Source organism: Bombina bombina, chromosome 1 (genome assembly GCF_027579735.1).
Source record: "Bombina bombina isolate aBomBom1 chromosome 1, aBomBom1.pri, whole genome shotgun sequence".
NCBI classification, from domain to species: Eukaryota; Metazoa; Chordata; class Amphibia; order Anura; family Bombinatoridae; genus Bombina; species Bombina bombina.
The window spans coordinates 1,120,097,991-1,120,124,753 of record NC_069499.1 but is presented as its reverse complement, the minus strand read 5'-3'; the positions used below and the strand labels follow the sequence as shown (position 1 = coordinate 1,120,124,753).

Genomic DNA, 26,763 nt, shown 5'->3' with positions numbered 1-26,763 from the left:
TCTCCAAAAATAAGAATATACAGATAACAAATTGTTTCAATTTAAAGCCTTAAATCAATTGAATCACAGTCCCTGCAGGTGTATATCGAAATCAGAAATGCAAACAGACAGCTCGGGCTGTGCAATTCAATGCAAGGATCAAAAGCAAAAAATAATGTTAAATGAGCAGCACATTATATTCGTGTGTGCTAGCTGAGACAATGTATCGCTTTGTCCAATTATGAAACAATTGTAGTAAACCTGTGTTGATTGTTGCAATTGATTACCAAGACCGTTAACCCCTTACATTCGCAAGACTCATCGTTATAAATAAAACATAAGCTAGACAGTTCTAGCAATAACAAACTCACTTGATTCTGAGAATGAAATCCAATGTCAGATGAGATCCAATGTCAGATGAGATCCAGGAAAACGGAACTGTTATATTCACTGTTAGTAGCGCAATTTGTAGCAACAGTCACAGATACTGCCTGTGTTCATAGCCTGTATATGCTTATATACATATATATTTATGTGCTAATATGTGTATATACACATATAAACACACACACATATATAAAAGCATATACATATATATTTACAATTTGCTGGCATCGCTACGCTACTTACCCCCTGCTCTGCGCGAATGAGTCTCTCATTTGAGCCTATGGAAGTGCTATCAACTTGTAATACCAGCACACATTAGCGTGCGCTGGTATTACTCAGTGGAGTGCTAATATCGCTTCCAAGAAATCAATATTGAGCGCTCCCCTTGTATCCTGGCCCATATTTGTTTCTAAGCCTAATGGTGTTTTTATGGTGCTTAAAATATTTCAATCTTCATTATATATTCACATTTATCTATCTATCCATCATCTATCTATCTATCTATCTATCTATCAGTGAAACTGAACAAAATATATTCAAACATTTAGCACCCTTGTTAGTGTTTTTTTGTTTACATTAGATTGTTTTCAGATAAGAAAACAGATACTATTTGTGATTTTTTTTTTAAGTGCCAACCTGAAATTGGTAAAAAAAAAAAAAAATCCTTCTGGCTGCTTCCTGATTCAGCTTTGTTAGAACTTTGGCAACTGCTACTTGACCTTGATCTTCTTGTTACAGTTTGTAATAAAGTTTGCTTTGTTTTTACATTTAGCTTGTCCAGACTTCACAGCTATAACGACCTTAATTTCTATTTGTTTATTGCCTTTTTTTTTTTACCTTGTCTAAATGGCTTTAAGGCTCACATAGCTTAATGTGAAAAGTTGTTTTAATGTTTGTATTAACCCTTTAAGGACCGGGCATTTTAGACAAAAACTTCCCCAAAAGACCAGAGCATTTTTAGCATTTTTGCCATCACTACATTTAAACAGAAATAGAGCCTTTTTTATATTTACCTATCAAAACTATATATTTGTTTTTAGTATAGGGTGACCAGACGTCCCCGATTTTAGGACAGAGTCCCCGGATTGAGGAGACTGTACCTGGAAAAATGATGTCCCCAGAAATGTCCCCGGCTCCTGTTGTACTGCAGCCAAGCGCTGGGAGGAAGTGATCGTCCTGATAACGTTAATTGGTCCCAGCGTATGGCAGGCAGCACGCAGGTCAGGAGGGAAGAGCTTCTGTATATGTATGCTTATATGTGTGTGTATGTGCATGTGTGTATATTTATGCTTGTGTATGTGCATGTGTGTATATTTATGCTTGTGTATGTGCATGTGTGTATATTTATGCTTGTGTGTATATGTAATTGCTTGTGTATATGTATGCTTGTGTGTGTTTTTATGTGTATAATGTATGCTTGTGTGTGCATGTGTGTATATGCATACTTGTGTGTATGTATGCTTGTATGTATGTGAGTATGTGTGTATATGTATGCTTGTGTATGTGTATATATCTATGCTTGTATGTGTATATATGTATGCTTGTGTGTGTATGTGCATGTGTGTATATGTATGTTTGTGTGTGTATATGTACTGTATGTATGCTTGTGTGTTTGTGTATATATGTATGCTTGTATGTGTGTGTATGTGCATGTGTGTATATGTATGCTTGTGTGTTTGTGTATATATGTATGCTTGTATGTGTGTGTATGTGCATGTGTGTATATGTATGCTTGTGTGTTTGTGTATGTGTATTTATGTATGCTTGTATGTGTGTATATGTATACTTGTGTGTGTGTATATGTATGCTTGTATGTGTGTGCATATGTATGCTTGTGTGTGTGTATGTGCATGCATGTACTGTATATGTATGCTTGTGTGTGTGCATGCGTGTATATGTATGCTTGTGTATGTATATATATGTATGCTTGCGTGTATGTGCATGTGTGAAAATGTATGCTTCTGTGTGTGTGTATGTGCATACGTGTATATGTATGCTTGTGTGTGTGAGAAAATGTGAGAAATAACGTGTGTTTATATATATATATATATATATATATATATATGTATGTATGTATATGTACAGTATAGGTATCTATATACAGTATCTCACAAAAGTGAGTACACCCCTCACATTTTTGTAAATATTTTATTATATCTTTTCATGTGACAACACTGAAGAAATGACACTTTGCTACAATGTTAAGTAGTGAGTGTACAGCCTGTATAACAGTGTAAATTTGCTGTCCCCTCAAAATAACTCAACACACAGCCATTAATGTCTAAACCGTTGGCAGCAAAAGTGAATACACCCTTAAGTGGAAATGTCCAAATTGGGCCCAATTAGCGATTTTCCCTCCCCGGTGTGAGACATGTGACTCTTTAGTGTTACAAAGTCTCAGGTGTAAATGGGGAGCAGTTGTGTAAAATTTGGTGTTATTGCTCTCACACTCTCTCATACTGGTCACTGGAAGTTCAACATGGTACCTCATGGCAAAGAACTCTCTGAGGATCTGAAAAAAAAATTGCTGCTCTAGATAAAGATGGCCTAGGCTATAAGAAGATTGCCAAGACCCTTAAACTGAGCTGCAGCACGGTGGGCAAGACCATGTAGCGGTTTCACAGGACAGGTTCCACTCAGAACAGGCCTCGCCATGGTCGACGAAAGAAGTTGAGTGCACATGCTCAGCGTCATATCCAGAGGTTGTCTTTGGCAAATGTATGAGTGCTGCCAGCATTGCTGAAGAGGTTGAAAGGGTGGGGGGTCAGCCTGTCAGTGCTCAGACCATACGCTGCACACGGCATCAAGTTGGTCTGCATTGTTGTTGTCTCAGAAGGAAGCCTCTTCTAAAGATGATGCACAAGAAAGCCCGCAAACAGTTTGCTGAAGACAAGCAGACTAAGGACATGGATTACTGGAACTGTGGTCCGATGAGACCAAGATAAACTTATTTGGTTCAGATGGTGTCAAGTGTGTGTGGCGGCAACCAGGTGAGGAGTACAAAGACAAGTGTGTCTTGCCTAGAGTCAAGCATGGTGGTGGGAGTGTCATGGTCTGGGCATGCATGAGTGTTGCCGGCACTGCGGAGCTACATTTCATCAAGGGTACAATGAATGCCAACATGTACTGTGACATACTGAAGAAGAGTATGATCCCCTCCCTTTGGAAACTGGGCCGCAGGGCAGTATTCCAACATAATGACCCCAAACACACCTCCAAGACGACCACTGCCTTGCTAAAGAAGCTGAGGGTAAAGGTGATGGACTGGCCAAGCATGTCTCCAGACCTAAACCCTATTGAGCATCTGTGGGACATCCTCAAACAGAAGGTGGGGGAGCGCGAGTTCTCTAACATGCACCAGCTCCGTGATGTCGTCATGGAGGAGTGGAAGAGGACTCCAGTGGCATTCTGTGAAGCTCTGGTGAACTCCATGCCCAAGAGGGTTAAGGCAGTGCTGGAAAATAATGGTGGCCACACAAAATATTGACACTTTGGGCCCAATTTGGACATTTCCACTTAGGGGTGTACTCACTTTTGTTGCCAACGGTTTAGACATTAATGGCTGTGTGTTGAGTTATTTTGAGGGGACAGAAAATCTACACTGTTATACAGGCTGTACATTCACTACATTGCAGCAAAGTGTCATTTCTTCAGTGTTGTCACATGAGAAGATATAATAAAATATTTACAAAAATGTGAGCGGTGTACTCACTTTTGTGAGATACTGTATATATATATATATATATATATATATATATATATATATATATATATATATATATATATATATATATATATATATCATACAATTACTCCATAAAACCAATACCAAATACACTGCATATATAATTTGAGCAAAATGCTAATAAAATAGTTTTTTACCATTTGCCAATAAAACAAAAATGTCCCCGGATTTCATTTTAAAAATCTGGTCACCTTATTTTAGTAGACAACGCAAAGTATTGATCTAGGCCCATTTTGGTATATTTCATGCCACCATTTCACCGCCAAATGCAATCAAATTAAAAAAAAAGTAATTTTTTTCCCAATTTTAGGTTTCTCACTGAAATTATTTACAAACAGCATGTGCAATCATGGTACAAATGGTTGTAAATGCTTCTCTGGGATCCTCTTTGTTCAGAAATATCAGACATATATGGCTTTGGCATTGCTTTTTGGTAATTAGAAGGCTGCTAAATGCCGCTGCGCACCACACTTGTATTATGCCCAGCAGTGAAGGGGTCAATTAGGTAGCTTGTAGGGTTAATTTTAGCTTTAGTGTAGAGATCAGCCTCCCACCTGACACATCCCACCCCCTGATCCCTCCCTGACCCCTCTCAAACAGCTCTTCTCTCCCCCACCTCACAATTGTCACCACCATCTTAAGTACTGGCAGAAAGGCTGCCAGTACTAAAATAAAAGGCTTTTTTTTATTATAATTTTTTTTATAAATATTCTGCAGTGTTGGATCCCCTTTAGCCCCAACCTCCCTGATACCCCCATATAGCTCTCTAACCCTCCCCCTCTACCTGTTTGCCGCCATCTTAGGTACTGGCAACATTAGGCACATTTTTTACCAAAAAATTTAAATAACTTTTTGTTTCTGTAGTCTAGCTGCCCCTCCTCAATACCCTACCACTCTCCCCCTCCCAGATCCCTTTATCGCAACGGATCCCACATATGATCCCCCTCATTGCCCATACCACCCTCCTACCTCCTTCCCCCTCAATGACGCAGGTATTTTTTTTGTGGCTTCCCTGTAGCATGACGTAGCAGCCCCACCCGCTCCCACCCTCCTCCGGCCTCCTACAGTGATGGGCCGCCTCCCACCCGCCTCCCTCCTTATCCTCCCACCCACCAACGATCGGCACCACCGCTGTCCGATGCAGAGAGGGCAACAGAGTGGCCCTCTAAGCATCAGTAACTCGGCAAATCTATTTCTGCACTGCCCCACTCGTCGAGCATGCAAAAATAGCGCAATCTCACAATTTTGAGCGAGATCGCGGCAGAGAGAAGCCCAGGACTGCCTTAAGGGCATAACGACCAGCGTCGTACAGGGTACGCCGCTGGTCGTTAAGGGGTTAAAAATGTTTTCAATTATAATAGTTTGCCCCTTTCAGGGATCTGAACTCTCAGTTTCTCATCCATTTTAAGGCTCCAGCCCATGCCACCCCCTCTCCTCACAGGCCACCCACATCCTATAGCATTATTTTTTATCTGTGACATATCAGGAGCCGAACCACGCACAATATTATATTAATATGGAGCCCTCTCACATGCTTAGTCTCTTAACTGGCCTGATATTTTTCTGGCTCAGTAATGCAAATACCATTATTTTCTTATGCCTAAGGAAACCGCTGTACTAGCGGAGAAAAGCGTTGCATTTTATTGGGGCTCTGAATGAATGTTTCAACCCTCAATTTTTAAAACAATTGCTTTATCCCTAAATCAGTTTTATATTAAAAATTATTCTGATGTTTTAACACACGCCTCTGGTCTACCTGTGTTAAATCATGCCTACTTGACCTTCTGGAAGGGAGCTGATCACCACTGTGCAGTGAGCTGGAGCGCTGAGAGTCTCCAGAACGCGCCTATCAGCACAACAGAGTGCTGCTGCATATTGTGAGTACCCTGTATGCATATTACACTGCGCTGTTTATTCGAAAACTTATATGCACATGAAGCGCCCTCTGCTTTGTTTGTATAGGATTTTGACAACTTTTGCTTTGGCACATAATAAAAAAAAAAAAGAAACAAGATGGCTAGAGACTGAGCAGACGCCATAGGTGTGATCTGCCCTCCTACAATAGTGTGGGGATTAGGTTCCGATATGCAGCGGGTTTGGTATCACATATACGGTGTAGCATACAACTTACGCCCGTATATTTCACCCGTCGCCCGCAAATTTTACTCCCATAGGCTAACATGGACCGCGTTGTAAGTCGGTATCCAATATCCAGCGCAAGGCCTTACGTGGCGAAAATGGAGAAGTCTTACTCCATTTTCACCTCGCCATAAAATACAGCTGTAGCAGGCCTTGCGCTGAGTATGGGAGCACCGTAACTCCCTAAAATGCCTGGAAAAATAAACTAACACCTAACGCATGCGCAATATCTATCTACCTGTCAACCGCAATCCCCCACCGCAATAACTAATAAAGTGTTTAACCCCTAAACCGCCACTGCCGGACCCTGCCGCACCTAAATAAAGTGTTTAACCCCTAAACCGCTGCTCCCGGACCCCGCCGCCACCTACATTAAATTTATTAACCCCTAATCTGACCCCTCTACTCCGCCGCCACCTACATTAAATAAATTAACCTCTAATCTGACCCCCCTACACCATCGCCACCTACATTAAATATATTAATCCTTAATCTGACCCCCCTACACCGCCGCCACCTACATTAAATATATTAACCTCTAATCTGACCCCCCTACACCACCGCCACCTACATTAAATATATTAACCTCTAATCTGACCCCCCTACACCGCTGCCACCTACATTAAATATATTAACCCCTAATCTGACCCCCCTACACCGCCGCCACCTACATTAAATTTATTACCCCCTAAACCTAAGTCTAACCCTAACACCCCCCTAACTTAATTATTATTTAAATAAATCTAAATAATATTACTATTATTAACTACATTATTCCTATTTAAAACTAAATACTTACCTATAAAATAAACCCTAAGATAGCTACAATATAATTAATAATTACATTGTAGCTATTTTAGGATTTATTTGCCCCAAAGTAATCAGCTCTTTTACCTGTAAAAAAAAGAACAATCCCCCCCCAACATTACAACCCACCACCCCCACACCCCTACTCTAAAACCCACCCGATCCCCCCTTAAAAAACCTAACACTATCCCATTGAAGATCACCCTACCTTGAGCCGTCTTCACCCAGCCGGGCCGAAGTCTTCATCCGATGGGGCAGAAGAGGACATCCAGACCAGCAGAAGTCTTCATCCTATCCGGGCAGAAGAGGACATCCAGACCGGCAGAAGTCTTCATCCTATCCTTTAAATGATGTCATCCAAGATGGCGTCCCTCGAATTCCGATTGGCTGATAGGATTCTATCAGCCAATCGCAATTAAGGTAGGAAAAATCCGATTGGTTGATTTAATCAGCAAATCGGATTGAAGTTCAATCCGATAGGCTGATTGGATCAGCCAATAGAATGCAAAGTCAATTCTATTGGCTGATAGAATCCTATCAGCCAAACGGAATTCGAGGGACGCCATCTTGGATGATGTCATTTAAAGGAACCGTCATTCGTCGTTAGTCCGGAGGTCTTCATCCATCCTCGTCGGATGGATGAAGATAGAAGATGCCGCTTGGATGAAGATGTCTGCCGGTCCGGATGTCCTCTTCTGCCCGGATAGGATGAAGACTTCTGCCGGCTGGATGTCCTCTTCTGCCCGGATAGGATGAAGACTTCTGCTGATCTGGATGTCCTCTTCTGCCCCATCGGATGAAGACTTCGGCCCGGCTGGGTGAAGACGGCTCAAGGTAGGGTGATCTTCAATGGGGTAGTGTTAGGTTTTTTTAAGGGGGGATCGGATGGGTTTTAGAGTAGGGGTGTGTGGGTGGTGGGTTGTAATGTTGGGGGGGATTGTTCTTTTTTTTTTACAGGTAAAAGAGCTGATTACTTTGGGGCAATGCCCTGCAAAAGGCCCTTTTAAGGGCTATTTGTAATTTAGTATAGGGTAGGGCATTTTATTATTTTGGAGGGCTTTTTTTATTTTATTAGGGGGCTTAGATTAGGTGTAATTAGTTTAAACTTCTTGTAATTTTTTTTATTTTTTGTAATTTAGTGTTTGTTTTTGTACTATAGTTTAGTTTATTTAATTGTATTTAATTTTAGATAATTGTAGTTAATTTATTTAATTAATTTAATGATAGTGTAGTGTTAGGTGTATTTGTAACTTAGTTTAGGATTTATTTTACAAGTAATTTTGTAATTATTTTAACTAGGTAGCTATTAAATAGTTATTAACTATTTAATAGCTATTGTACCTAGTTAAAATAAATACAAAGTTGCCTGTAAAATAAAAATAAATCCTAAAATAGCTACAATGTAATTATTAATTATATTGTAGCTATCTTAGGGTTTATTTTATAGGTAAGTATTTAGTTTTAAATAGGAATAATGTAGTTAATAATAGTAATATTATTTAGATTTATTTAAATAATAATTAAGTTAGGGGGGTGTTAGGGTTAGACTTAGGTTTAGGGGGTAATAAATTTAATGTAGATGGCGGCGGTGTAGGAGGGTTAGATTAGAGGTTAATATATTTAATGTAGGTGGCGGCGGTGTAGGGGGGGTCAGATTAGAGTTTAATATATTTAATGTAGGTGGCGGCGGTGTAGGGGGGTCAGATTAGGGGCTAATAAATTTAATGTAGGTAGCGGCGGGGTCCGGGAGCGGCGGTTTAGGGGTTAAACACTTTATTTAGGTGCGGTGGGGTCCGGGAGTGGCGGTTTAGGGGTTAATACATATAATGTAGGTGGCGGTGAGCTCCGGGAGCGGCGGTTTAGGGGTTAATACTAGGATAGGTTTATTGCGGTGTGGGCTATGGCGGTTTAGGGGTTAATAATTAGGCTTATTGCGTTGTGGGGGGTTGTCGGTCTAGGGCTTAATACATTTATTATTAGGAGTGAGAGGGGGGATTGTGGATATAGGGGTATACGTATCAGGCTGATTTTTGGGAGGCGTGTTAGACAGTTACGCGAGATTTAATATTTTAGTTAGTTTTTTTAGGCGCAGACAGTTTCTAAAGTGCCGTAAGTCACTGGAAACTCCAGAAATTTGTAGTTTCGCTCATTTCTGGACATCGCTAGTTTATCCGACTTACGGCACTTTAGCAACTGCCGGCGCCATATATGTAATACCCCGATGTGCGAGGTGACACTACGGCGGCGCGGGTTCCCTCGCTTGTGCCGAAAACTACGCCGTATATCGGATCGCGCCCCTGATCTGCTGTACTGACGCTGTGTTACAAATAAAGCGCTATAGGATCTGGCCATCCGGTATGGAGAGACTGTTAAGTGGGAAGAAGGGAGTTTAAAAATGTAGATAAACTGAGAATTCAGGTCAGACCATTACTGTACTAAAGTACATTTTAAATAGTAGCTTTAAAAATATGGTACTCTGTGTCCTTTAATGACTTTGCAAACAACCCATATTCAAGTCCATTGGAACTGGCTGTGCAACTAGTTTGATGGTTTTTATTCATTATTTGTTCAAAACCCCTTCAAAAACTTTGCAAACCACTCTCTTCTACTGGACTGAACTTAAAGGGACAGTCTACACAAAAATTGTTACCAACATTGTTAGATTAATATACTTTATAACATTTAAACCTCTAAATGCCTGCCTGTTTCAAATGCTCTTTTGACAGCCTCTTAATCACATGCTTTTCTATTTGTTTTCACAACAGGAGACTGATAGTTCATGTGGGCCATATAGATAACAATGTGTTAACGCCCGGGAAGCTATTTAAGATTTAGAACAACACAGTACTAAATGTAACTCAATAGATTTTAAATAGTCACAGTCATGTGATCAGGGGGCTGTCAGAAGATGCTTAGATGCAAGGTAATCACAGAGGTAAAAGTTATATTAAAGTGACATGAAACCCAAAAATTTTCTTTCATGATTCTGATAGAGAATACAATTTAAAGCAACTTTCCAATTTACTTCTATTATTTCATTTGCTTTCTTCTCTTTTGCTTGCTGAAAGGTTTATCCATTAAATATCAGGAGCAGCAAAGAACCTAGGTTCTAGTTGCTGATTGGTGGATGCATATATATACAGATTGTCATTGGCTCATGCATGTGTTCAGTCAGCAACCAGAAGTGCATTGCTGCTTATTCAACAAAGCATACCAAGAGAACGGAGACAAATTGTTAATAAGGGTAAATTAGAAAGTTGCTTAAAATTCCCTGCTCTATCTGAATCATGAAAGAAAAAAATTTGGGTTTCATATCCCTTTGATATAAATGTGTTGGTTATGCAAAATGTGGAATGAGTAATAAAGGGATTATCTATCTTTGAAAACAATAAAAATTATATTGTAGACTGTCCCTTAAAATTGGATTTATATACTGGAAACCTATTCCCTTTAGATACATAACATGAGTCTGTAGTGTTTTTTTCACCACAATATCTGTATAATTGGCCTAGATTTGTTAAAACTTATTAAACTAATAATATCTTGCAGAAAAACTCGCCACAACATTGCAACTCGAGCTGCAACATCAGATACTTCACAAGGACAATAGAGTATTTATGATTTCTGCATGCTGTGCCAAAGTATAGGTGAACAATACTTGACCACACCTCTGCCCTGGCCTTGGAACCGCCACAGCCAACCCCTTAAGAACCCTTTCTATCCTGTATAACTACTTTACTACATCTATTTAAAAATAGACATGAGAATGTTTTACAATTATAAATGTTTTGCAAGTACATTTTCTAAATGTTATAGTTATTTTTATGTTTTTATGTTTTTTCCATGTTGCTTGTGGTTCACATATGATGTTTGAGGTAACATGTATTGTGCAAATAACACAAATATATATATGTTGATGGCGGAAACACCCACTAGCGAAAAGCTGTAAAAAAAAAAAAAGAGGTGAAGCAATGCTCTATTAATTTTGAACATGATCTCAATTTTAACCGCTTAAAGGGACACAAGACTCGTATGCGAAATCACTTGAAACTGATGCAGTATAACTGTAAAAAAGCTGACAGGATAATATATCACCTGAGCATCTCTATGTAAAAAAGGAAGATATTTTACCTCACAATCTCCTCAGTTCATCAGAGTAAGTTCTGTGTAAAAAGTTATTCTTCAGCTGCAGGTAAAAAAAAAATAAAAAAAAAAATGAAGAAATGAACAGCAGCCAATCAGCATCAGCAGTGCTGAGGTCATTAACTCTTTTACTGTGATCTCTGAGATTTCACTTAACTCTCATGAGATTTAATAGTAAACTTCCTTAAACTGAATAGGGAAATAAGATGAGTGTGCACGTAAGCTCACTCCCTTAGCTGTCCTGGGACAGACATACTGATTTGCTGCTTAGAAGTCCTTTATAATGGGATGTGACTACTGAGGAACTTTTGAGGTAAAATATCTTTCTTTTTTACATAGAGATGTTCAGGTGATATTTTCTAGTTAGCTTTTTACAGCTATGCTTCATCACTCTCAAGTGTTTCAACTAAAGCCAACGTATCCTGTACATCGGCTGTCTGTTGTGCTTGTACTGGTGCAATAGTGGTATAATCACTGACAGTGGCAAGACCACACAATTTCTGCATGAAGTATGTGGTGAGGCATGATGAAATAATGTGTTCTTTCAGCTGTTGGTGACACCCGCGCTGTTACAGCCCTGGAAGCCCCTTGCGAAAGACGACGTCCACAGTATGTCGCTGTTGTTAGAGGGTAAAAGCAAGAACTCTCTGCCACCTCACATGCATCTATGAACTTAGGCCATCGAGTACACCTATTGTACCCTGCCCTAATAATAATAAGTTCCTGTTAAAGGTGAAGCGAAATCAGATAACTCATTTTAGCTAACTCACACTGCCGACTCCCGCTACTCAGTTCCACAATATCTCGCATGTTGTTAGACTGGCTCAGGATGTCCTTCCAAACAAGGGACTGATGAAAGCACAGCTGGCTGTTATTTGCCACGATAACTCCTCCTTTCAAGATTTCTGCAGAAGAAAACAGGGAATTGCTCAGTATGGTCCCATTTTATGCTTCATTTGTGTTTGAAATGAAGAAACAACATTAACTATCAGATAAAAGCAAGAGTAGCAATTAAACATGTTAAAACATTTCTTCTGCAAGAAAAATGATTACGTTAAAGCTGTTTAAATTGATACAGATTGTAAGCAATCACTTGCATCTCTATTGGCAGACAGGAAATTCACAATCATAACAAGTTTTTTGTATGTCTAGGAAGATCGATTAATAAAATAAAATAAGTAATAATACCGATATAGATGTAACAAACATAACTAATGAACACTTTAAAAGAGACATTAAAAACCCCTACAAAGAAAAATTAAAAAGCTAATTTATTAGTTTATAATGTGTATAAAACAAGTAAAATTGGTGCCACAATTTTTGAAAACTCTAAATAAAAAGCTGCCTCCAACACTTTCCACTGCCGACAAAATGTATGCTCTGAGAATTGGGGACCTAGCTGCTCCTGATTGGCTGCAGTCATGTTCTCAGCCAATCCAAAGCCAATCTGGCTGTATTTCGCTTAAAGGGACAGTCTAGGCCAAAATAAACTTTCATGATTCAGATAGAGCACGTAATTTTAAACAATTTTCCAATTTACTTTTATCACCAATTTTGCTTTGTTCTCTTGGTATTCTTAGTTGAAAGCTTAACAAAGGAGGTTCATATGCTAATTTCTTAGACCTTGAAGGCCTCCTCTTTTCAGAATGCATTTTAACAGTTTTTCACCACTAAAGGGTGTTAGTTCACGTATTTCATATAGATAACACTGTGCTCGTGCACGTGAAGTTATCTGGGAGCAGGCACTGATTGGCTAAACTGCAAGTCTGTCAAAAGAACTGAAATAAAGGGGCAGTTTGCAGAGGCTTAGATACAAGATAATCACAGAGGTTAAAAGTATATTATTATAACTGTGTTGGTTATGCAAAACTGGGGAATGAGTAATAAAGGGATTATCTATCTTTTAAAACAATAAAAATTCTGGTGTAGACTGTCCCTTTAAGCACAGTTTTTTATAAACATTAAAAAGTGCCAGAGGCAGCTGTACCTTACACATTTTAAAAACTTACCACCCACAAACATACACTCAAACATAATTCTCCTCTTCCCTCAAAAGGAAATAAATAAGTAATTAAGAAATGTTTTGCATACGGTGTCACATACCATAACTAATAAATTCACCTATTACACACAGTGCATTCCTCATGTTATGCACACACAACATAACCCACAGATATAAACATACTCATTACAAAGACTCACTATAACATATATTACGCATTGTTATTTTATAAAAACAATCTCTGTGTTTTCTATACTGTTACTTCCCATATTACATACGTACAATAAAGCCCCCTGTAAAACACTGCCCTCACCTGTCAGGCTCTTCATGCGCAGTTCCCGTAAGCCAGTCATTCCTCCAGGGTCAGAGTTAGAAATTACAGCCAATGCATAACGTTCCTGATATAGCTGCGTCCCACGTATAATGCGCAACTTCTCCAGCGGTAAATAGCTTAGCAGGTTGTTGGCTATTAGAACATAGCCTTGCACCTCCTTAATATCCTAGACGTAAAAGAACAAATTACAACTGTAATATATCAATAAAAAATACAGTAGTTTAAAAGAATAGGCAAATTTTCATATATGGATATCCTGGTATCTATGATGGTGAAGAAAGTCAATCCTGGAGTGCGTGATAAATAAACACTCCAAAGTGCAATCGGTGAGTGTTAGAATTATCCAAAATCCACTGTGTAAGTGTGAATAGAATCGTAAAGTTACAAGTTAAAAAATGAAACCAAATTGTAAAAATAAAAAATAAAAAAAATATAAAAAAATTTCAAAAAGTAAATTTATGCTTACCTGATAAATTGATTTCTTCTACGGTACGACGAGTCCACGGATTCATCCTTTACTTGTGGGATATTATCCTCCTGCTAACAGGAAGTGGCAAAGAGCACCACAGCAAAGCTGTCTATATAGCTCCTCCCTTAGCTCCACCCCCCAGTCATTCGACCGAAGGTACAGGAAGAAAAAGGAGAAACTAAAAGGTGCAGAGGTGACTGAAGTTTAAAATCAAAAAAATATAATCTGTCTTAAAATGACTCATCGTACCATAAAAGAAATCAATATATCAGGTAAGCATAAATTTACTTTTCTTCTATAAGGTACGACGAGTCCACGATTAATCCTTTACTTGTGGGATACAATACCAAAGCTACAGGACACGGATGAATGGGAGGGACAAGACAGATGGCTAAACAGAAGGCACCACTGCTTGAAGAACTTTTCTCCCAAAAATAGCCTCCGAAGAAGCAAAAGTATCAAATTGTATCACCTCTTTCACTTTACCCTTCCTAGTATTTAGAGTAGGCAAAGAGAATGACTGGGGGTGGAGCTAAGGGAGGAGCTATATAGACAGCTCTGCTGTGGTGCTCTTTGCCACTTCCTGTTAACAGGAGGATAATATCCCACAAGTAAAGGATGAATCCGTGGACTCGTCGTACCTTATAGAAGAAATACTCTTAGTGTTCAAATGTGGAACTTTGTGTTCATAAAAGTCAAATAATAAAGTGAGGTGAACTCCAGGTCCCTTTCAGATGACCATGATTTGGTAAATGGATAAATGAAAGTACAATAGTTGAAAAATGTTAAAAACCTGTAAAAAACATGTAAAAAAAACAAAAAGCTATTTGCAGAATATATCAACAGTTAAGTTTATATATAGGTAATATGCTTACTTTGATTCTGTTGACGCGTTTTGGCCTAAAACTAGGCCTTTATCAAGGAAATGTTTGTTTGAGAAAACTTAAAGGGACCTGAAACCCAAACTTTTCCTTTCCTTTTTCAGACAGAGCTTACAATTTTAAAAAACTTTCCAATTTACATATATTATTATTTTTGCTTCATTCTCTTGGTATCCTTTATTAAAAGAGCAGCAATGCACTACTGGGAGCTAGCTGAATACATAAGTAAGCCAATTATAAGAGGTGTATTTGTGCACCCACCAATTAGCAGCTAGCTCCTAAGTCTACCTAGGTATTCTTTTCAACAAAGGATACCTAAAGAACAAAGCACAATTGGAAAGTTGAATTCTCTATCTGAATCATGAAAGAAAATTTTTGGGTTTCATGTCCCTTTAAACATTAAAACAACTCTATATGAAAAGACAACATACACTGAGAACATATTTTTTATCTAAGAAAAATAATTAAATCAAGAGAACTTCAAGTATAAATGCAATATTACTGATAACTACCTAATGTGTATGAATTTGCTTAAAGGGACAGCAAACAGCTAACAAGAGCTAATTGTGTTAAAATCAGCTACAGGAACACTCATTCAAGTAAGATTCTCTCTCCCATACCCACTGATTTCTGCTCCTGCCCTATGTTTATGTAGCATTGCTATAGCCAATACAGCAGCACTTAAATTGTCTGTATAGGTGGCAATAACAACTATTTTAACCCCTAAACGACTGCTACAACCCTATTATACCCTCCCTCCTTCATTGACACAGGAAATAGCGGGGTCTTGCTAACAGAAACCCCATTGAAAGACCAGCAACATCCTTAAGGGGCTAAATGACAAAATAAAGGTAAATGACCTATTTGTAAACAACTTAATACACTCCAGCAGGTAAAATGGGTTATTTGACATATCAAAGAGGAGAAAACTATATAGTATAAGGACACTTTTAACCAATAATGGGCTAGGTTACGAGTGGCGCTCTTACTGTTGCGCACAAGTGAAAAGGGGTTTATCGCGGATGCTGCTCAGCTCCTCCTTCAACACAAATACCAAGAGAATGAAGCTAATTTTATAATAGAAATACATTGAAAATCTGTTTAAAATCACATGAAATATGAAAGAAACAAATTGGGCTTCATGTCCCTTTAAAGGTTAGGAAAGGGGGACAACATAAATAATAAAACATATCTCAAAGCTGTTTTGCTAAAAATAATTAAAAAAAGTAAAATCAATATATCAGAGTATTTCCTATACTTTTGACTCAAGCTGCAGATTATTCAAATACCTAGGTCCATTCACAAACGAAAACAGAATTTATGTTTACCTGATAAATTTCTTTCTCCAACGGTGTGTCCGGTCCACGGCGTCATCCTTACTTGTGGGATATTCTCTTCCCCAACAGGAAATGGCAAAGAGCCCAGCAAAGCTGGTCACATGATCCCTCCTAGGCTCCGCCTTCCCCAGTCATTCGACCGACGTTAAGGAGGAATATTTGCATAGGAGAAACCATATGGTACCGTGGTGACTGTAGTTAAAGAAAATAAAATATCAGACCTGATTAAAAAAACCAGGGCGGGCCGTGGACCGGACACACCGTTGGAGAAAGAAATTTATCAGGTAAACATAAATTCTGTTTTCTCCAACATAGGTGTGTCCGGTCCACGGCGTCATCCTTACTTGTGGGAACCAATACCAAAGCTTTAGGACACGGATGAAGGGAGGGAGCAAATCAGGTCACCTAAATGGAAGGCACCACGGCTTGCAAAACCTTTCTCCCAAAAATAGCCTCAGAAGAAGCAAAAGTATCAAACTTGTAAAATTTGGTAAAAGTGTGCAGTGAAGACCAAGTCGCTGCCCTACATATCTGATCAACAGAAGCCTCGTTCTTGAAGGCCCATGTGGAAGCCACAGCCCTAGTGGAAGAAAACCAGGTTTAGTACGTAAAACCACCTTATCTGCATGGAACACCAGATAAGGAGGAGAACACTGCAGAGCAGATAATTCTGAGACTCTTCTAGCAGAAGAAATCGCAACTAAAAACAAAACTTTCCAAGATAATAACTTAATATCAACGGAATGTAAGGGTTCAAACGGAACCCCCTGAAGAACTGAAAGAACTAAATTGAGACTCCAAGGAGGAGTCAAAGGTTTGTAAACAGGCTTGATTCTAACCAGAGCCTGAACAAAGGCTTGAACATCTGGCACAGCTGCCAGCTTTTTGTGAAGTAATACCGACAAGGCAGAAATCTGTCCCTTCAGGGAACTTGCAGATAATCCTTTTTCCAATCCTTCTTGAAGGAAGGATAGAATCCTAGGAATCTTAACCTTGTCCCAAGGGAATCCTTTAGATTCACACCAACAGATATATTTTTTCCAAATTTTGTGGTAAATCTTTCTAGTCACAGGCTTTCTGGCCTGAACAAGAGTATCGATAACAGAATCTGAGAATCCTCGCTTCGATAAAATCAAGCGTTCAATCTCCAAGCAGTCAGCTGGAGTGAAACCAGATTCGGATGTTCGAACGGACCCTGAACAAGAAGGTCTCGTCTCAAAGGTAGCTTCCAAGGTGGAGCCGATGACATATTCACCAGATCTGCATACCAAGTCCTGCGTGGCCACGCAGGAGCTATCAAGATCACCGACGCCCTCTCCTGCTTGATCCTGGCTATCAGCCTGGGGATGAGAGGAAATGGCGGGAACACATAAGCTAGTTTGAAGGTCCAAGGTGCTACTAGTGCATCCACTAGAGCCGCCTTGGGATCCCTGGATCTGGCCCCGTAGCAAGGAACTTTGAAGTTCTGACGAGAGGCCATCAGATCCATGTCTGGAATGCCCCACAGGTGAGTGACTTGGGCAAAGATTTCCGGATGGAGTTCCCACTCCCCCGGATGCAATGTCTGCCGACTCAGAAAATCCGCTTCCCAATTTTCCACTCCTGGGATGTGGATAGCAGACAGGTGGCAGGAGTGAGACTCCGCCCAAAGAATAATTTTGGTTACTTCTTCCATCGCTAGGGAACTCCTTGTTCCCCCCTGATGGTTGATGTACGCAACAGTCGTCATGTTGTCTGATTGAAACCGTATGAACCTGGTCCTCGCAAGCTGGGGCCAGGCCTGGAGAGCATTGAATATCGCTCTCAGTTCCAGAATATTTATCGGTAGAAGAGATTCTTCCCGAGACCAAAGACCCTGAGCTTTCAGGGATCCCCAGACCGCGCCCCAGCCTATCAGACTGGCGTCGGTCGTGACAATGACCCACTCTGGTCTGTGGAACATCATCCCTTGAGACAGATTGTCCAGGGACAGCCACCAACGGAGTGAGTCTCTGGTCCTCTGATTTACTTGTATCTTCGGAGACAAGTCTGTATAGTCCCCATTCCACTGACTGAGCATGCACAGTTGTAATGGTCTTAGATGAATGCGCGCAAAAGGAACTATGTCCATCGCCGCCACCATCAACCCGATCACTTCCATGCACTGAGCTATGGAAGGAAGAGGAACGGAATGAAGTATCCGACAAGAGTCCAGAAGCTTTGTTTTTCTGGCCTCTGTTAGAAAGATCCTCATTTCTAAGGAGTCTATAATTGTTCCCAAGAAGGGAACCCTTGTTGACGGGGATAGAGAACTCTTTTCCACGTTCACTTTCCAGCCGTGAGATCTGAGAAAGGCCAGGACAATGTCCGTGTGAGCCTTTGCTTGAGGAAGGGACGACGCTTGAATCAGAATGTCGTCCAGGTAAGGTACTACTGCAATGCCCCTTGGTCTTAGCACCGCTAGAAGGGACCCTAGTACCTTTGTGAAAATCCTTGGAGCAGTGGCTAATCCGAAAGGAAGCGCCACGAACTGGTAATGTTTGTCCAGGAATGCAAACCTTAGGAACCGATGATGTTCCTTGTGGATAGGAATATGTAGATACGCATCCTTTAAATCCACCGTGGTCATGAATTGACCTTCCTGGATGGAAGGAAGGATAGTTCGAATGGTTTCCATCTTGAACGATGGGACCTTGAGAAATTTGTTTAAGATCTTGAGATCTAGGATTGGTCTGAACGTTCCCTCTTTTTTGGGAACTATGAACAGATTGGAGTAGAACCCCATCCCTTGTTCTCTTAATGGAACAGGATGAATCACTCCCATTTTTAACAGGTCTTCTACACAATGTAAGAACGCCTGTCTTTTTATGTGGTCTGAAGACAACTGCGACCTGTGGAACCTCCCCCTTGGGGGAAGTCCCTTGAATTCCAGAAGATAACCCTGGGAGACTATTTCTAGCGCCCAAGGATCCAGAACATCTCTTGCCCAAGCCTGAGCGAAGAGAGAGAGTCTGCCCCCCACCAGATCCGGTCCCGGATCGGGGGCCAATATTTCATGCTGTCTTGGTAGCAGTGGCAGGTTTCTTGGCCTGCTTTCCCTTGTTCCAGCCTTGCATTGGTCTCCAAGCTGGCTTGGCCTGAGCAGTATTACCCTCTTGCTTAGAGGACGTAGCACCTTGGGCTGGTCCGTTTTTACGAAAGGGACGAAAATTAGGTCTATTTTTTGCCTTGAAAGGCCGATCCTGAGGAAGGGCGTGGCCCTTACCCCCAGTGATATCAGAGATAATCTCTTTCAAGTCAGGACCAAACAACGTTTTCCCCTTGAAAGGAATGTTTAGTAGCTTGTTCTTGGAAGACGCATCAGCCGACCAAGATTTCAACCAAAGCGCTCTGCGCGCCACAATAGCAAACCCAGAGTTCTTAGCCGCTAACTTAGCCAATTGCAAAGAGGCGTCTAGAGTGAAAGAATTAGCCAATTTGAGAGCATTGATTCTGTCCATAATCTCCTCATAAGGAGGAGAGTCACTATCGAGCACCTTAAGCAGTTCATCAAACCAGAAATATGCGGCAGTAGTGACAGGGACAATGCATGAAATGGGTTGTAGAAGGTAACCCTGCTGAACAAACATCTTTTTAAGCAAACCTTCTAATTTTTTATCCATAGGATCTTTGAAAGCACAACTATCCTCTATGGGAATAGTGGTGCGTTTGTTTAAAGTAGAAACCGCTCCCTCGACCTTGGGGACTGACTGCCATAAGTCCTTTCTGGGGTCGACCATAGGAAACAATTTTTTAAATATGGGGGGAGGGACGAAAGGAATACCGGGCCTTTCCCATTCTTTATTAACAATGTCCGCCACCCGCTTGGGTATAGGAAAAGCTTCTGGGAGCCCCGGCACCTCTAGGAACTTGTCCATTTTACATAGTTTCTCTGGGATGACTAAATTTTCACAATCATCCAGAGTGGATAATACCTCCTTAAGCAAAATGCGGAGATGTTCCAATTTAAATTTAAATGTAATCACATCAGATTCAGCCTGCTGAGAAATGTTCCCTAAATCAGTAATTTCTCCCTCAGACAAAACCTCCCTGGCCCCCTCAGATTGGGTTAGGGGCCCTTCAGAGATATTAATATCAGCGTCGTCATGCTCTTCAGTAACTAAAACAGAGCAGCCACGCTTACGCTGACAAGGGTTCATTTTGGCTAAAATGTTTTTGACAGAATTATCCATTACAGCCGTTAATAGTTGCATAGTAAGGAGTATTGGCGCGCTAGATGTACTAGGGGCCTCCTGAGTGGGCAAGACTCGTGTAGACGAAGGAGGGAATGATGCAGTACCATGCTTACTCCCCTCACTTGAGGAATCATCTTGGGCATCATTGTCATTATCACATAAATCACATTTATTTAAATGAATAGGAATTCTGGCTTCCCCACATTCAGAACACAGTCTATCTGGTAGTTCAGACATGCTAAACAGGCATAAACTTGATCAGAAAGTACAAAAAACGTTTTAAAATAAAACCGTTACTGTCACTTTAAATTTTAAACTGAACACACTTTATTACTGCAATTGCGAAAAAACATGAAGGAATTGTTCAAAATTCACCAAATTTTCACCACAGCGTCTTAAAGCCTTGAAAATATTGCACACCAAATTTGGAAGCTTTAACCCTTAAAATAACGGAACCGGAGCCGTTTTAAGCTTTAAACCCCTTTACAGTCCCTGGTATCTGCTTTGCTGAGACCCAACCAAACCCAAAGGGGAATACGATACCAAATGACGCTTCAGAAGTCTTTTATAAGTATCAGAGCTCCTCTCACATGCGACTGCATGCCATGCCTCTCAAAAACAAGTGCGCAACACCGGCGCGAAAATGAGACTCTGCCTATGCTTTGGGAAAGCCCCTAAAGAATAAGGTGTCTAAAACAGTGCCTGCCGATATTATTATATCAAAATACCCAGATAAAATGATTCCTCAAGGCTAAATATGTGTTAATAATCAATCGATTTAGCCCAGAAAAAGTCTACAGTTTAAATAAGCCCTTGTGAAGCCCTTATTTACAATCGTAATAAACATGGCTTACCGGATCCCATAGGGAAAATGACAGCTTCCAGCATTACATCGTCTTGTTAGAATGTGTCATACCTCAAGCAGCAAGGGACTGCAAACTGTTCCCCCAACTGAAGTTAATTGCTCTCAACAGTCCTGTGTGGAACAGCCATGGATTTTAGTTACGGTTGCTAAAATCATTTTCCTCATACAAACAGAATTCTTCATCTCTTTTCTGTTTCTGAGTAAATAGTACGTACCAGCACTATTTGAAAATAACAAACTCTTGATTGAATAATGAAAAACTACAGTTAAACACTAAAAAACTCTAAGCCATCTCCGTGGAGATGTTGCCTGTACAACGGCAAAGAGAATGACTGGGGAAGGCGGAGCCTAGGAGGGATCATGTGACCAGCTTTGCTGGGCTCTTTGCCATTTCCTGTTGGGGAAGAGAATATCCCACAAGTAAGGATGACGCCGTGGACCGGACACACCTATGTTGGAGAAATATGGCTTTTTTCTGGCATTTTACATGTGTGCATGTGGCTTTTAGTACTTGTTATATTTTACATGTGTGCATGTGCCTTTTAGTACTTGTTATATTTTACATGGAAGATGATACATATAGATTCCTTGACAATATTGTACATGTAAAAGTATAAATACAGGCCCCTCATGTGCCCTACATGTAACACTCACAAAGGGTTAGAAACATAACTTAGCAGGACACACATAGCCACTGGTGTACATGCCTATCCCAATCATATTTGTTTACCTTCAAAAAGAGGGACCTTAGCAATGTGTTTAACCTGTTTGTGGGGGTTAAACAAACAGAGGTATGCAATGTGTTCTTGCTTGTGAGATAGAGTTTGGCTATGTGTTTAACCTCTTTGTGGGAGCTAAATACACACAGGTAAATTCTAATCTTTAGAAAATGTAATTAGTATTTTTTCTGGAAATTTCACCATAAATTTGTGTAGCTTTTCTAAAACATCAGAATATACCCTATAGCTATATACCCCATAGCTAGCAAGGGACAATAATAAAGTCACAACATAACATAAAAATCATGCACATGACTTCAGTTTTAAATAGAATAATATTTGTAATTTATATATTTTAACACAAAAGCTTCTAATTCCTGTGATAGCTTTCACTGTGCACAAAACATATGTACATATACCTTGTGCACCTGCATACAAACACTATCCCTCCTTAAGAGCATACATTGTGGCGGTGATGACAAATATATACCACTGCCGGCGCTTTCATGAGTGTGCACGAGGCATAAGTACATGTGTAATATTGTCCTTGATAACATTTTCCATTCTATTTGTTATTTCTAGATCATCTATATCTGGCAATGTCATTCTATGTCTAGTAGACAAACTGTGTGTGCCATTATAACTGGAAATATCTTTAGTGTATATCTATATAGCCGCATTAGCCTAACTCTATATATACACACAGTTATCATTAGTGTATATCTATATAGCCGCATTAGCCTAGCTCTATATATACACACAGTTATCATTAGTGTATATCTATATAGCCGCATTAGCCTAACTCTATATATACACACAGTTATCATTAGTGTATATCTATATAGCCGCATTAGCCTAACTCTATATATACACACAGTTATCATTAGTGTATATCTCTATAGCCGCATTAGCCTAGCTCTATATATACACACAGTTATCATTAGTGTATATCTATATAGCCGCATTAGCCTAACTCTATATATACACACAGTTATCATTAGTGTATATCTATATAGCCGCATTAGCCTAACTCTATATATACACACAGTTATCATTAGTGTATATCTATATAGCCGCATTAGCCTAACTCTATATATACACACAGTTATCATTAGTGTATATCTATATAGCCGCATTAGCCTAACTCTATATATACACACAGTTATCATTAGTGTATATCTATATAGCCGCATTAGCCTAACTCTATATATACACACAGTTATCATTAGTGTATATCTATATAGCCGCATTAGCCTAACTCTATATATACACACAGTTATCATTAGTGTATATCTATATAGCCGCATTAGCCTAACTCTATATATACACACAGTTATCATTAGTGTATATCTATATAGCCGCATTAGCCTAACTCTATATATACACACAGTTATCATTAGTGTATATCTATATAGCCGCATTAGCCTAACTCTATATATACACACAGTTATCATTAGTGTATATCTATATAGCCGCATTAGCCTAACTCTATATATACACACAGTTATCATTAGTGTATATCTATATAGCCGCATTAACCTAACTCTATATATACACACAGTTATCATTAGTGTATATCTATATAGCCGCATTAGCCTAACTCTATATATACACACAGTTATCATTAGTGTATATCTATATAGCCGCATTAGCCTAACTCTATATATACACACAGTTATCATTAGTGTATATCTATATAGCCGCATTAGCCTAACTCTATATATACACACAGTTATCATTAGTGTATATCTATATAGCCGCATTAGCCTAACTCTATATATACACACAGTTATCATTAGTGTATATCTATATAGCTGCATTAGCCTAACTCTATATATACACACAGTTATCATTAGTGTATATCTATATAGCCGCATTAGCCTAACTCTATATATACACACAGTTATCATTAGTGTATATCTATATAGCCGCATTAACCTAACTCTATATATACACACAGTTATCATTAGTGTATATCTATATAGCCGCATTAGCCTAACTCTATATATACACACAGTTATCATTAGTGTATATCTATATAGCTGCATTAGCCTAACTCTATATATACACACAGTTATCATTAGTGTATATCTATATAGCCGCATTAGCCTAACTCTATATATACACACAGTTATCATTAGTGTATATCTATATAGCCGCATTAGCCTAACTCTATATATACACACAGTTATCATTAGTGTATATCTATATAGCCGCATTAACCTAACTCTATATATACACACAGTTATCATTAGTGTATATCTATATAGCCGCATTAGCCTAACTCTATATATACACACAGTTATCATTAGTGTATATCTATATAGCCGCATTAGCCTAACTCTATATATACACACAGTTATCATTAGTGTATATCTATATAGCCGCATTAGCCTAACTCTATATATACACACAGTTATCATTAGTGTATATCTATATAGCCGCATTAGCCTAACTCTATATATACACACAGTTATCATTAGTGTATATCTATATAGCCGCATTAGCCTAACTCTATATATACACACAGTTATCATTAGTGTATATCTATATAGCCGCATTAGCCTAACTCTATATATACACACAGTTATCATTAGTGTATATCTATATAGCCGCATTAACCTAACTCTATATATACACACAGTTATCATTAGTGTATATCTATATAGCCGCATTAGCCTAACTCTATATATACACACAGTTATCATTAGTGTATATCTATATAGCCGCATTAGCCTAACTCTATATATACACACAGTTATCATTAGTGTATATCTATATAGCCGCATTAGCCTAACTCTATATATACACACAGTTATCATTAGTGTATATCTATATAGCCGCATTAACCTAACTCTATATATACACACAGTTATCATTAGTGTATATCTATATAGCCGCATTAGCCTAACTCTATATATACACACAGTTATCATTAGTGTATATCTATATAGCCGCATTAGCCTAGCTCTATATATACACACAGTTATCATTAGTGTATATCTATATAGCCGCATTAGCCTAACTCTATATATACACACAGTTATCATTAGTGTATATCTATATAGCCGCATTAGCCTAACTCTATATATACACACAGTTATCATTAGTGTATATCTATATAGCCGCATTAGCCTAACTCTATATATACACACAGTTATCATTAGTGTATATCTATATAGCCGCATTAGCCTAACTCTATATATACACACAGTTATCATTAGTGTATATCTATATAGCCGCATTAACCTAACTGTATATATACACACAGTTATCATTAGTGTATATCTATATAGCCGCATTAGCCTAACTCTATATATACACACAGTTATCATTAGTGTATATCTATATAGCCGCATTAGCCTAACTCTATATATACACACAGTTATCATTAGTGTATATCTATATAGCCGCATTAGCCTAACTCTATATATACACACAGTTATCATTAGTGTATATCTATATAGCCGCATTAGCCTAACTGTATATATACACACAGTTATCATTAGTGTATATCTATATAGCCGCATTAGTCTAACTGTATATATACACACAGTTATCATTAGCACTGAAGGATCCTAAACAGATACTACAGTTACCTTCAGAAAAGAGACATCGTCGTCCTCTAGAAGGTAAGTGATTTCCAGGTTTCCCTGAATGACTTGGCAGCCTTGATAGATAGCGCGAAGTGTCTCATAATGATTTCTCTGACTGAAAGGATGAAGTAGCTTCATGTCTGTCCCAGTGCACACTGCAAGGCAAAAAAAACAGTTATCAGTGGTTGTCAAGTTGATATGGACTAAAAGACAGAGACCCACATTGAAAGAAGTCTTAAAAGTTTGTGATTCAGATAGATCATGCAATTTTAAACAACTTCCCAATTTACTTCAATTATCACATTTGTTTACTTCCCTTGGTATCCCTTGTTAAAGAGTAATCCTAGGTGAACTCAGGAGCATGTAAATGTCTTTAGCCATCTGGAAGCAGTGTTTGCAACAATGTTTATAGCAATGTTATACATAGTTGTAAACTCTGCTGCTGCATGACTTGGCATGGTAAAAAATAATTTAAAAAATCCAAACATTAAATACTTAAAGGGACAGTCTAGTATAAATTAAACTTTCATTATTCAGATAGGACTTTTAATTTTAATCAACTTTCCAATTTACTTTTATCATCAAATTTGCTTTTTTCTCTTGGTATTCTTAGTTTAAACTAAACATAGGTAGGCTCATATGCTAATTTCTAAGCCTTTGAGGGCTGCCTCTTATCACATGCTTTTTAAATCTCTTTTTAACACAAAGAGACAGGGGGTTATTTAAGATTTAGCACAAAACAATGCTAAATTTAAGTCAATAGATAATAAACAGTCACAGTCATGTGATCAGGGGGCTGGAAGATGGTTCCTAGATACAAGGAAATCACAGAGGTAAAAAGTATATTAATATAACTGTATTGGTTATGCAAAACTGGGGAATGGGTAATAAAGGGATTATCTATCTTTTAAAACAATAACAATTCTATGGTAGACTGTCCCTTTAAACACCAAAAAACATCCTATATAGAATTTCCAAAAATGTTATTGATTTCAACACTCTTTAGTTCTACATTTAAAGGGATAGTCAAGTCCAAAAAAAACTTTTATGTTTCAAATAGGGGATGTAATTTTAAACAACTTTCCCATTTACTTTTATCACCAATTTTGCTTTGTTCTCTTGGTATTCTTAGTTGAAAGCTAAACC

At 38.8% G+C, this 26,763-nt stretch overlaps 1 protein-coding gene across 1 annotated transcript in view; it reads right to left on the bottom strand.

Annotated features, from left to right (window-relative positions):
* The window catches only part of ERBB2 (erb-b2 receptor tyrosine kinase 2), a 202,807-nt gene that overhangs the window by 91,301 nt on the left and 84,743 nt on the right, over positions 1-26,763 (bottom strand). Inside the window, exons 2-4 of the mRNA XM_053698075.1 lie at positions 25,621-25,772; positions 13,516-13,702; positions 11,971-12,105 (exon numbers count right to left, since the gene is read on the bottom strand). Coding sequence (XP_053554050.1) covers positions 11,971-12,105; positions 13,516-13,702; positions 25,621-25,772 — 474 coding nt within the window. The remainder of the gene's footprint in view (positions 1-11,970; positions 12,106-13,515; positions 13,703-25,620; positions 25,773-26,763) is intronic.